At 43.3% G+C, this 13,962-nt stretch overlaps 2 protein-coding genes across 3 annotated transcripts in view; one reads left to right on the forward strand and one right to left on the reverse strand.

Annotated features, from left to right (window-relative positions):
• Positions 1-286: 286 nt before the first annotated feature.
• Positions 287-5,845, reverse strand: LOC110492469 (coiled-coil domain-containing protein 77). Its single transcript, XM_036934003.1, has 7 exons — positions 5,833-5,845; positions 5,424-5,611; positions 4,496-4,592; positions 3,736-3,824; positions 3,517-3,654; positions 510-662; positions 287-426 (listed from the first exon to the last, which is right to left on the reverse strand). Exons 1-7 carry the CDS (start codon positions 5,843-5,845, stop codon positions 349-351), a joined length of 756 nt encoding a protein of 251 aa, XP_036789898.1. The 3' UTR covers positions 287-348.
• Positions 5,846-11,196: 5,351 nt separating this feature from the next.
• Positions 11,197-13,962, forward strand: part of ush1c (Usher syndrome 1C) — a 48,737-nt gene continuing 45,971 nt past the window's right edge. For both annotated transcript variants that reach the window (XM_036951561.1, XM_036951570.1), the window contains exon 1: positions 11,197-11,306. In XM_036951561.1, the coding sequence (XP_036807456.1) occupies positions 11,271-11,306 (36 nt within the window). In that variant the 5' untranslated portion in view covers positions 11,197-11,270. The remainder of the gene's footprint in view (positions 11,307-13,962) is intronic.

Raw genomic sequence — 13,962 nt, forward strand, 5'->3', positions numbered from 1 at the left:
TAAAATGAGATTAATGTCGTACACAACTTGTCTGCCAATGACCATATACACCCAGGTCTTCTTGGCCTAAAACCTGACAAACTGATTTGTGAGACATTGTAGAATGCGTCTCATATTAGGTGTCAGAAATTCAAACAGGGAAACAATGTCAAAGGGGAATACAGGGTTGCGATCAGTAGACATTAAATAGGTTTTTAAAAAGGTTGCAATTTCAATAACAATGATCAATTTTTATATTTCCAAGTCTGGCACCTACTGAATGGTACCCAGGTCTCCAGTGGGCCAGTCTGTGCTGTATCTCAGCTGTAGTGGAGGTCTTTCTCCAGCCTGTAGAGCTTGGCCTTCAGCTCACCCTGGACCTTCCTGGTCCGAACGTTGGTCTGACGCACCTCGTGTAGGATGGTCAGGACCCACGTTCAGGGTCACCTTTAACACACACACACACACACACACACATATAAAGACATACAACAGGTAACACAGGCGTACAACATTTGTCCCATGCTCACCTTGAAGAGCTGTTTCTCCACATCTTTGAGTTTCTGTTGGAGATGTTTGATGTCGCTCTTGAAGCCCTCCACCTCCATGGCTGCCCTCTTCTTCAGGGCCTCGTACCGCTGGGTCATCATCTGAAGACGCTTTGCCATCTTGTCAGACCGGTCCTACACACAAAGGTAGGCAAAACACAGTGGCGTAAACTTGCACACAAATACAACATAAACACAAGGTATACCAACACACCTATCTTATATGCAAGTGCCTTAATGTGTTTGGACCCCAGGAAGAGTAGCTGCTGCCTTGGCTAATGATGATCCCCAATCACCGCTAATGGTGATTCTCAACAGTTTTTACCCCCAAGTCATAAGACTCCTGAACAGGTAATCAAATGGCTACCCGGACTATTTGCATTGTGTGCCTGGATAGGCTGGATAGTAGCATGTAGGGTTGCAAAATTCCTGTAACTTTCAATAACTTACCCGTTTTCCCCAAAAATCCTGGTTGAGGCACACAGTGGCTGGGGACTTTAATGCAGTGAAACTTAAATCCGCTTTACCTAATTTCTACCAGAATGTTACATGTGCAACCAGAGGGGGGGGGGGGATAAATAAATAAACTCTAGACCACCTTTACGCGTACAAAACTCTCCCTCCATTTGGCAAATTTGAACTTAATTGTATTCTCCTGATTCCTGCTTATAAGCTAAAATTAAAGCAGGAAGCACCAGTGACTTGGTCAATAAAAAAAAGTGGTCAGATGAAGCAGATGCTAAGCTACAGGACTGTTTTGCTAGCACAGACTGGAAGATGTTCCGGGATTCTTCCGATGGCATTGAGGAGTACACCACATCAGTCACTGGCTTCATCAATAAGTGCATTGAGGACGTTGTCCCCACAGTGACTGTACGTACATGTCTCAACCAGAAGCCATGGATTACAGGCAACATCTGCACTGAGGTAAAAGGTAGAGCTGCCGCTTTCAAGGAGAAGGACTCCAAACCAGAAGCTTATAAGAAATCCCGCTATGCCCGCCGATGAATTATCAAACAGGCAAAGCGTCACAGGACTAAGATCTAATCGTAGTACACCGGCTCTGACACTCGGATGTGGCAGGGCTTGCGAACTATAGACTACAAAGGGAAGCACAGCCGAGAGCTGCCCAGTAACACAAGCCTTCCAGGCAAGCTAAATTACTTCTATGCTCGCGTCGAGGCAAATAACACTGAAACATGCATGAGCGCATCAGCTGTTCCGGACGACTGTGTGACCATGCTCTCCGCAGCCAATGTGAGTAAGACCTTTAAAACAGGTCAACATTCATAAGGCCACAGGGCCAGATGGATTACCAGGACGTGTACTCCGAACATGTACTGACCAACTGGCAAGTGTCTTCACTGACATTTTCAACTTCTTCCTGACCGAGTCTGTAATACCAACATGTTTCAAGCAGACCACCGTAGTCCCTGTGCCCAAGAACACTAAGGTAGCCTGCCTAAATGACTACCGACCCATAGCACTCACATCTGTAGCCATGAAGTGCTTTGAAAGGCTGGTCATGGCCATCAACACCCTTATTCCAGAAACCCTGGACCCACTCCAATTTGCATACCGCCCCGAATGATCATGTAATCTTTATTGCACGTCACAATGCCCTTTCACACATGGACAACAGGAACACCTATGCGAGAATGCTATTCATTGACTACAGCTCAGCATTTAACACCATAGTGCCCTTAAAAGCTCATCACTAAGCTAAGGACCCTGGGACTAAACACCTCCCTCTGTAACTGGACTTCCTGACGGGCCGCCCCCAGCTGGTAAGGGTACGTAACAGCTGCCATGCTGATCCACAACACGGGGGCCCCTCAGGGGTGCATGCTCAGTTCCCTCCTGTACTCCCTGTTCACTCAAGACTGCATGGCCAGGCACGACTACAACACCATTATTAAGTTTACCGGTGACAAGTGATCACTGACAAGACAGCCAATAGGGAGTTCAGAGACCAGTCCGTGTGGTGCCAGGACAACAACCTCTCCCTCAACGTGATCAAGACAAAAGGAGATGATTGTGGACTACAGGTAAAGGAAGATCGAGCACACCCCCATTCTCATCGACAGGGCTGTAGTGGAGCAGGTTGAGCGCTTCAAGTTCTTTTGTGTCCACATCACCAACTGACTAACATGGTCCAAGCACACCAAGACAGTTGTGAAGAGGGCATGCCAAAACCTATTTCCACTCAGAAGACTGAAAAGATTCGGTATGGGTCCTCAGATCCTTAAAAGGTTGTACAGCTACACCAGAGAGCATCCTGACTGGTTGCATCACTGCCTGGTATGGCAAGTTGCTCGCCCCCCCCCCCCCCAAAAAAAAAATATTTGTCAAAGATTCCAGCTACCCTAGTCAGACAGTTCTCTCTTCTACCGCACGGCAAGCGGTACTGGAACACCAAGTCTAGCTCCTGAACAGCTAGTCAAATGGCTACCCAGACTATTTTCATTGCCTGCCCCCCCCCCCCCCCCCCCCCCCCCCCCACTTTTACACTGCTGCTATTCTGCTATCATCTATGCAGAGTCACTAACCCTACCCACATGTACATATCTCAATTACCCCAACTAACCCTTGACCCCGCACGTTGACTCTGTACCGGTACCCCCTGTACATAGCCTCACTATTATTATTTTACTGCTGCTCTTTAATTATTTGTACTTTTTAAAAATTATTTTCTTAACGGCATTGTTGGTCAAGGGCTTGTAAGCACTTCACTGTAAGGTCTATCTATACCTGTTGTATTTGGCGCATGTGACAAATTGAATTTGATTTGATTCCCGGAATCAGGAGGAAATCCAGAATCATTCAACAATCATTTCTGGAAAACCATGGAATTTATTGACAGTTCACAGAATTCTGAAGCCCTAGTGGCATGTAATACCACTTGTCATTTAGCGGTGTGTGGGGGTAAAGTATGAGGAATATGAGGCAAAAGTGGCATGTGGTAGAGTATAGTAGATAGTGAACATACATACTTGTCAGTGATGGGGTCCTGGTCTCTCTGGTGCTGGACCTGTCCCTCCTCCACGTGGATCCTCCTGTCCTCCAGTAGAGACTCCACCTTCTTTTTGGACAGACCTGTCTGCTCCTCCATCTGAGCCGGCAGCACCTCCACAGGTAGGCACATTACACCAATTCAACTTACAGCAAGTGTTCAAAGCTAAATTAGTTGTTTTGTGTTTGTGTCTACCTGTAGTACTAAGGTCTGGTTGGCACCTCTGTACTGCTCTGAGCTTCCTCCATTCACCACTTCCTCTGATCTAGATTTATGGTTACCCTCTGCTCACAGACAGAAGTCGGCACAGAGAAATATTGCACTCCAAACACAGATTATTCCACATTTCTGTAAACTGATTTGTGCTAATAGCCCACTGTAATCCTACTTAATGAGACTTTAGTAGCTCCCCGCCTTGGGCTTCGTTTTATCTTAAGTAAGCTAAATAGTGTAACTCAGCTAGGTAGTTTGAGAACATTTTAACCAAATGCCATCTAGAATGATTTTCACCTAAAAACCTTCTACAACCGCATTACATAGAAAATGTGTGACTTGAGGTATATTTTCAACATCCAGTTCTTGATTTTGTGAGGTATATTTTCAACATCCAGTTCTTGATTTTGTGGTCTTCCGATGATCCAGAATCCTGGGCTCTAGTTTCTTCTGGGCTATGGTAACCTACAGCAGACAGACAACAGTCTTTCAAGTAGATATCTCTCCCTGTCCGAAGTCATGTAATGTGACATAAGACAATGGGGTAGAATAGATCCTGGAGACTGACCTTCCCAATGTCTGGCCCCACCAGGGCTAACAAGTGCTGGATCCTCTTGCTGTCCTCCTGCTCTCTGCAAACAAAGACAATAGGAAAACATTATTTTTGAAAAAGTCTCAAATATAAAGCTGGATATGTCAATTGCAATTGTTAAGTGTAATTGTGAATCAAATGAGAGCTCACCTGATCTTGAGTATGTTGTTCTCCGAGTACAGGCGCAGTGTTCCCTCTCTCTCAGAGCCTTCTGCAATTCAGAGACCCCCACCTCCCACTGCAGCTTCTATTGGAGGGCAGGGAGAGACAGGGGGGGATTAAAGCCCAAAGCAAACAAAAAGCTTGTTTGTCTTCTCTCTGCGTGAACAGGCTGGAATTACACAGAACAAAAATATAAACATGGAAAGTCTTGGTCCAATGTTTCATGAACTGAAATAAAACATCACTGAAGCGTAATTCTATTAAATTGTGCACAAATTTGTTTACATCACTGTTAGTGAGCAATTCTCCTTCGCCAAGATAATCCAGCCACCTGACAGGTGTGACATATCAAGTAGCTGATTAAACAAGCATGATCGTTACACAGGGGCCCTTTCTGATGGGGACAATAAACATCCACAAATGTGTAGTTGTCGTCACACAACAAACACAATGCCACAGAAGTCTCAAGTTGAGGGAGCGTGCAATTGGCATGAGGACTGCAGGAATGTCTACCAGAGCTGTCGCCAGAGAATGTAATGTTAATTTCTCTAAAATAAGCCACCTCCAACATCATTCTAGAGAATTTGTCAGTGCGTCCAACCCAGCCTCACAACCGCAAACCAAGTGTATGGCGTCGTGTGGGTGGCGGTTTGCTGATGTCACCGGTGCGAACAGAGTGCCCCATGGTGGCGGAGGGGTTATGGTATGGGCAGGCATAAGCTACGGACAATGAACACAATAGCATTTTATCGATGCCAATTTTAAGGTATCTGTATTCCCGGTCATATGAAATACATAGATTAGGGCCTAATTAATTTATTTCAATTAACTGATTTCCTTATATGAACTATAAATCAGTAAAATCTTAGAAATTGTTATGTTTGTAATTTTTTGTTCAGTATAGAACACCATTTACCTGGTCCTCTGTAGTGCACCTGTACTTCTCCAACAGATCCTCATGTTCTCCATCAAACTGGACGACTTTCCCCCTGTAGAACTCCAGCAGCTCTCTGGAGGCACACAGGTGCGCCAGGCGCTCGGTGATAGGGGGCAGGGGAGAGTCCTCCACCCCAGGGGTGCGGCCCGTCGGCCTGGAAGGGAAAACAACCCAGAAGGGAGGAAATTATCCCACTAAACTGACACAGATAAACCCAATCTAGGAACAAATCCTTAGAATCAGATTAGAGTAGGAGCAGTATGGGAATTAGACAACGATGGTGATTATTCTGAGATTAAAGTTACTAGGAGGTTGGTCACTAATGATGTTCTCTGGGGCAGTGGAAGAGGAAACATAGCTAGCTATACAATAGGTAGCCTTTCCTTACCTGTCTGAAACATGGTCTCTTGTTGGTTATTCCATCATGTTGACCTTAATTAAACATATTTAAATAGACTTGTAATACATATATGTATTAATTGGGCGTTTGGGCCACCACACTACAAGTGTCTGTAACTTTATTGGAGGAAAGCAACACAATTCTTACCTAATTAACAAAGGGACCACATCTGTGTGGAAGCACCTGCTTTCAATATACTTTGGCTGCGTTTCAAACTCAAAATAGACAGCCCTCGGCCCTAACCCCTCAGCCCTTGAATGACGTTTTAAATCGTCACATCCCAGGAGAGTGATGATCGGAGAGGCAACCTTTGCTGGAAATCTTGAAGTTGAGTTTTAAAACAACCAACCTAAGGTTATTAAAAGGTACCTAGTAAGCTAACGTACTCCTGTGAGGTAGCTAGCTACAGTTACCCGTAGCTCGGTAGCAATTTTTATGGTTTGGTAATTTATTTCAAAATAAATGTCAGATTTGCGAAAAAAATGTTTATGAATCTATCAACGTTTTATAGGCTCCTCACTACGAGACAAAGCCAATGCTAAAATCAACATATGTATGTATATATATATATATATATAAATATATTTTTTAGCAAGCTATACTTTTCCTGACATGCCGAAAATGCAGCCTTGTAAATGAAATTTGACACTTCGCGGCCACCAGAGACTACAGCTTTCATTGAATTGTGAGTCATATCAACCCCGCAAGTGACCATGGCTGCATTTCAAACACTTAAAATCATTCCTTCCTCCCTCAGCCCTTTTTTTTTTTTGTGTGTGTTTTTTTTGTATTTTTTATTAATAACAAATCAATACATAAAGCACATGAGGGAACACAAGCATACATAGATTACAAACAATAGACAATCGAGCTAGGGGGTACAATATCACATTACAATTACACAAGGACCTTAAGGGACATGCATATACTTACAATTCTAACAGCTTTTTTGTTAGTAGAGCATTTAACCGTCTTAAAATACAGTTCAATTTATTTTTGTAGGGAAGAAAATGTGGTTTTCTGTTTGTAAATTTACATTTGTGTATATGAAATTTGGCCAAAAGAATAATGAAATTAATTACATAAAATGATTCCGCTTATTTCTATTGTATGTAAAGAATCCAAACAGTACATCTCTCTACAATAGTGTAAAATCTTCATAAATGTGTTCAATTATAAACCTACTGATGTCTTGCCACAGTTTTCTTACATGCATACAATGCCAAAAAAGATGCACAACTGTTTCTGGGTGGTCATTACAAAAGGAGCAATTTGAGTTGATGTTTTCCTTAAACTTCTTCATATAGTGGTTGGCAGGATAATATTTATGAATAATTTCCTCCCTCAGCCCTCAAATTAAGTGGACACTTCTGATGACGTGTCGTGACGTTTGACGAGTATACCCTCTACGTTTGACGAGTATGGAACAAAGTGCAGAGAGAGAGCTATTGTTCATAATTTGTTGTCTCTGCAGCTCTAATGGGGCACCCGTGTGGCGCAACGTTCTAAGGCACTGCATCTCAGTGCTAGAGGCGTGGTTCGATTCCAGGCTGTATCACAACCGGCCGCAATTGGGAGCCCCATAGGACTTAACTGACTTGCCAAGTTAAAAACGTTTTTAGGATGCAGATGAATTAATCCATGCTTTTGTTACTACTAGGTTAGACTACTGCAATGCTCTACTTTCCGGCTACCCGGATAAATCACTAAATAAACTTCAGTTAGTGCTAAATACGGCTGCTAGAATCCTGACTAGAACCAAAAAATGTGATCATATTACTCCAGTGCTAGCCTCCCTATACTGGCTTCCTGTCAAGGCAAGGGCTGATTTCAAGATTTTACTGCTAACCTACAAAGCATTACATGGGCTTGCTCCTACCTATCTCTCTGATTTGGTCCTGCCGTACATACCTACACGTACGCTACGGTCACAAGACGCAGGCCTCCTAATTGTCCCTAGAATTTCGAAGCAAACAGCTGGAGGCAGGGCTTTCTCCTATAGAGCTCCATTTTTATGGAATGGTCTGCCTACCCATGTTAGAGACGCAAACTCGGTCTCAACCTTTAAGTCTTTACTGAAGACTCATCTCTTCAGTGGTTCATATGATTGAGTGTAGTCTGGCCCAGGAGTGTGAAGGTGAATGGAAAGGCTCTGGAGCAACGAACCACCCTTGCTGTCTCTGCCTGGCCGGTTCCCCTCTTTCCACTGGGATTCTCTGCCTCTAACCCTATTACAGGGGCTGAGTCACTGGCTTACTGGTGCTCTTTCATGCCGTTCACACTGATGTGGTCTTCCTGTCTGGGTTGGCGCCCCCCCCCCCCCCCCTCTTGGGTTGTGCCGTGACGAAGATCTTTGTGGGCTATGCTCGGCCTTGTCTCAGCATGGTAAGTTGATGGTTGAAGATATCCCTCTAGTGGTGTGGGGGCTGTCCTTTGGCAAAGTGGGTGGGGTTATATCCTTCCTGTTTGGCCCTGTCCGGGGGTATCATCGGATGGTGCCACAGTGTCTCCTGACCCCTCCTGTCTCAGCCTCCAGTATTTATGCTGCAGTAGTTTATGTGTCGGGGGATACGGTCAGTTTGTTATATCTGGACTACTTCTCCTGTTTTATCCGGTGTCCTGTGTGAATTTAAGTATGCTCTCTCTAATTCTCTCTTTCTTTCTCTCTCTCTCAGGATCTGAGCCCTAGGACCATGCCTCAGGACTACCTGGCATGATGACTCCTTGCTGTCCCCAGTCCACCTGGCCGTGCTGCTGCTCCAGTTTCAACTGTTCTGCCTGCGGCTATGGAATCCTGACCTGTTCACCGGACGTGCTACCTGTCCCAGACCTATTATTTGACCATGCTGGTCATTTATGAACATTTGAACATCTTGGCCATGTTCTGTTATAATCTCCACCCGGCACAGCCAGAAGAGGACTGGCCACCCCTCATAGCCTGGTTCCTCTCTAGGTTTCTTCCTAGGTTTTGGCCTTTCTAGGGAGTTTTTCCTAGCCAACGTGCTTCAACACCTGCATTGCTTGCTGTTTGGGGTTTTAGGCTGGGTTTCTGTTCAGCACTTTGAGATATCAGCTGATGTACGTAGGGCTATATAAATACATTTGGTTTGGATTTGGACATGAGTGGGACATACAGACTAACAAGAAACATGGAAAAATAGATACAACTGAGTGTTTATATTTATATGTAACAAAAATATAAACGTAAAGTGTAAAGTGTTGGTCCCATGTTTCATGAGCTGAAATAAAAGATCCCAGAAATGTTCAGCACAAAAAACGTATTTCTCTTAAATGTGCACACATTTGTTTACATCCCTGTTAGTGAGCATTTATCTTTTGCCAAGATAATCCATCCACCTGATAGGTGTTGTCACGTTCTGACCTCTATTTCTGTTGTTTTGTATTTATTTAGTATGGTCAGGGCGTGAGTTGGGTGGGCAGTCTATGTTTGTTTTTCTATGTTTTGGGGCATTTCTATGTTTTCGGCCTAGTATGGTTCTCAATCAGAGGCAGGTGTCATTAGTTGTCTCTGATTGAGAATCATACTTAGGTAGCCTGGGTTTCACTGTGTGTTTGTTGGGTGATTGTTCCTGTCACTGTGTTTGTTGTCACAGGATAGGACTGTTTTGCATTTTCACATTTCTTGTTTTTGTTAGTTTGTTCATGTGTAGTGATTTATTAAAACATGAATAACCACCACGCTGCGCTTTGGTCCGCTTCTCTTCCTCCTACAGACGAACGCCCTTACAGGTGTGGCATATCAAGAAGCTGATTAAACAGAACGATCATTACACAGGTGCACCTTGTGTTGGGGACAATAAAAGGCCACTCTAAAATGTTATGTTTTTTCACGCAACACAATGCCACAGATGTCTCAAGTTTTGAGGGAGAGTGCAATTGGCATGCTGACTGCAGGAATGTCCACCAGAGCTGTTGCTAGTAAATGTAATGTTAATTTCTCTACCAATGTCGTTTTATAGAGTTTGGCAGTACGTCCAACCGGACTCACAACCGCAGACCAAGTGTAACCACGCCAGCCCAGGACCTCCACATCCGGCTTCTTCACATGCAGGATCGTCTGAGACCTGCCACCCGGGCAGCTATTAAATCTGAGTATTTATGTCTGTAATAAAACCCTTTTTGGGGGATAAACTCATTCTGAATGGCTGGGCCTGGCTTCTCTGTGGGTGGGCCTCTGCCCTCTCAGACCAACCCATGGTTGCGCCCATGCCCATCCTTATATGAACTGTAAATCAGTAAACTTTTTGAAATTGTTGCATGTTGAGTTTATATTTTTGCTCAGTATATTTAGCTTTGTACCGTTGCTTTACCACCAACTAAATTATGAAGCTTCCTGAATTGTAAATAGTGTATCCTGAAAACCGGAGACATCCGCCTTTCCCCAGCCCAGCAGTGCCTCAGCAACTGAATACCAGGAGCTATTCTCTGAATGGGGCCACTGCTGGGATCTACCACCATAGAGATAGATAGAGGACTCATCTGTGACATAGTGTCTGTGACAACATGGGCAGTGCCATTGAGGCTACAACCCATAGAGCCCTGCAGTGTGGGTGTCGTTATACCCATAAAATCTAGAGGTCAAACAGGGAAATGGTTCCAATCTTTTTTTTCCACCATTCATTTTTTTCCAAAGGGGATTTTAGAAACACTTAAAATAAGGGCCGTGTTTCATGTAGACTTACCCTGACCTGACATTTTGATAACCATTTAAATCTCTCTCGGACAAGGTGACTTAACAATATATTCGGCTCTATTTACTCTGTCACAAAAATGCTAATCAGCATCAACGTAGACATCATGCAAAACTACAAATCCATGCAAGCTCCTGCATCTAGCTGACACCTTTGCTAACAGGTATTGTCTCAATTCAGAAATTTAAAGAAATGGAGCTTATTTACTCTTTACTACATTAACATTAGATAGTTAATCCAGAGATTCTTACCTTTGCCTTGATTCGGCAGTCTCATCCAGATCATCATGGATGATCAAGTTCTTTATGATTGCCACATTAGCAGCTAATTAGCATTTAATTATTATTATTTTTTAATTGGGTGGGGGGGGGGGGGGGGGAATACAGACAAATATATTGATAAAAGTCACCTTGTCCTAGAGAGATTTACACGGTAATCAAAACGTCATGCCAGGGTATTATGACTCTTACTGTGGTACTCTATAGGAATCCCCACCCAGTCGACTACTTTGACTACTTTTAAATGGCGGAAGCATGGAAGCATGCACTCATTGGCGCTGCCCATGTTAAAACGGCTTTGGGCCACTAGAGGCCTCTATCATTCTTTATGTCTACCACCCAGCGTTCACTGTCGGTAGCGCCACTGTTGAGAGGGTACTGTCGCTAACAGGAAGATAGAACATCGGTCGGTGTCAGCGTTATTATTTTGTCGAAAATGGAACGAAAAGTAGCTCGAGAATTTAGGCACAAGGTAAGAACTTAATTTGTGTTTCATTTTGTTTTGGCTGTTATCAACGTCCTATGATGTACTCTGAACCCTGTTGGGGTAATGCTTTTGCACAGGTGCCTTTAGATGCGTTTATAATGTCTTCATAGGTGTATAAAATGTTCATATAGGACTAACATGTTTTGGCTGGAATTTTAATTGAATGGTTTCATCCTTTATTTCACAATTGTGAAATTAGACGGTTGTGTTATACAACTGTTATACAACAAGTGAATCCTCTGTAGTGTAGGATTAAAAAGTTGCCCCCTCTTGTGAGGGTATTTAATTTAATATATTCCTTTTTAATACCACATGTGTGTATAGTCTATACAATAACAATGTCGATTATAGGGAGAGTGTGTACAGGTAAACTAGGCTATTATCATGAGTACCTATGGCCTGTGTGTCAGCTTTCCTGATTGGTTATCCTAGTCATTTGTCAGGTGAACTGTGTGTTTTGCAAAACGTTCACCTGGTGTTTCCAACATATTTTCGTCTGTTAGTCATTCTAGACCCAACACAAAGATACCGATGATGCATTTTGTATTTAGCCATACAATTGTTCACGGATACTCACGGTGACAGTATTCGGATAATTATGTAAAAAAAAAAAGAGAAGCTGTGTAAAGGCAACGTGATACGTTTGGGTGTTTTCCGTCCTCTGTAATGTGGACCCAGAGCCATCTGTCCTCTATGCTGTAGGCTCTCACTAGGTCGCTCCCCATTAGATAATTTAGGCCGTGTCAGGGATGTCCAGCCGAGCGGAAAAGGATGGGACGATTTACAGCAGCAATTAGAGACAGAGAGGGGACTGGCAGGCAGGAAGGCATGAGCAACAACAACAACACTTTTAGATAAGGCTCTAAAAAGGGCTTTATAAATACATTTGATTGATTGACCACAGAACAGCATGCGTTTTTGGTCATGTTTGTGACAATGAATATGTGGTGACAATATGTCTTTGACAGGTGAATATAGGCTACTGTTAGATTGAAGTGGGCCCTTAACTTCTCTTACAGTTTATTTGTTGTATGTGTTGTATTCACCCCGGTGCCTTTGTTGCACGTTTTGAGAATAAGGGAGTTTAAGGGTTTAGAGAACACAAGAGGTCTTCATATACTGTATAACATAAGCTGAGGGATCTGGCTGGCTCTTTATGACATTAGCTTCAACCGTTCCGGGTGCTAAAGTCTGCACTTAGTCACCGTTGCTTACCCTGTCTCTTTATGTTGAGTCCGAGAGCTTTACCAAACCATAAATACACTGTCATACACCCAGGAACCTGCATGGTTGAGCTTGTGTGTAGTAATGTGTGCCTAGGTGTCTGCGTGTGCGTGTTGTGTGTATCGCTAAGCCTTTTCTTTGTACACTCTTGGAAGTAAAGCAGCCTCAAATAAACTTTTGGGGTGAAAAAGATTGCCAGCTGTGAGGGTTAAATGTCATTCCTGTGCATAAGTTTGTACACAATATATATATTTTTAAATGCATATTACATATTGTAATATTAGCATTGCTGATTACATAGTAGTAAAGTGGTAGCTCTTCCAATGTTAGGATTTGCATAGGCACTTGAGGAACTCAGTTTTCAACCTTAACAATACGGGGGCCAGAAATAACTATCTGAAAGACACAACCCCATTTGTCCTATCTGACCCGCTGGGCCAAAAATAACTATATTGCAAGCCAGGACCCTACTAAGCCACGCCCCCGGTCATCTTATCTGACCGCCTGGGTCATTTCTTAATAATTATCATCATAAACAAACGTCATTGCCATCAAAAATAAACATTATTATTAAAACAAACAGGACCACTTTGGAAACAAGGGTTTTAATGAATCATTTTAAGTGATATCCTCTGGGTCCACATTGTACATTTTGTTGTTTATGTCTGTTACCCAAAAATACATTCAATTCAATTCAATACAGTCATATAATATAATGGGCTTGACAGCCAATGTTGTATTATTCAACATTGATATTAAAATAGTACTCATATAGGAATGGGTAATGTTTTACAAGTTGCTGGCCATCCCATAAAGCCATTGCCAAAAACCACATATTTTCATCTTCTTCCGAGTTTGGCAGCGCAACAAATCCAACATCAAAATAAATTCAGAGTGCTCCACACACTCTAGCGAGAGGGTTCCTCCAGGAAACATTAAAGGTTCCCCCATAACCCATCAACTAACCAAAGGTGCAAATATGAACCTATTGACTGCAATGGTTCCTTGAGTCACCCCTAATTCTAAGAAATGATGGTGGAGGACTGCTTGTCACAGGGATGTACTGTAAGGTGACACTGCTCACCTCACTATTCCAAACCGCCCTCCAACCTCCACCCCTCCTTACCGCTCCCATACTCCCCCTCCCTAGTCCGGTGGCATAAGTGTGTGTACCAGCCCACAGTCCTAGTAAGGGGAAGGGATCTATAAAACAGGAAAGCTACCTGGCCTTCTACCTCCAGCAACACACAATAGAGATACTATTGATGCTAACGCTTTACAAGGACAAGGCACACAAACGCAGCACTGACAAACATATACACAGGTTGGTGCCCACACGCGCACACACACTGAGGCACTCACACACAGCCGGATAGACAACCTTCCTTAATGAAGGAGATGGGGTATATTAATGACT

The sequence above is a fragment of the Oncorhynchus mykiss genome, chromosome 2 (genome assembly GCF_013265735.2).
Source record: "Oncorhynchus mykiss isolate Arlee chromosome 2, USDA_OmykA_1.1, whole genome shotgun sequence".
Lineage (NCBI taxonomy): Eukaryota > Metazoa > Chordata > Actinopteri > Salmoniformes > Salmonidae > Oncorhynchus > Oncorhynchus mykiss.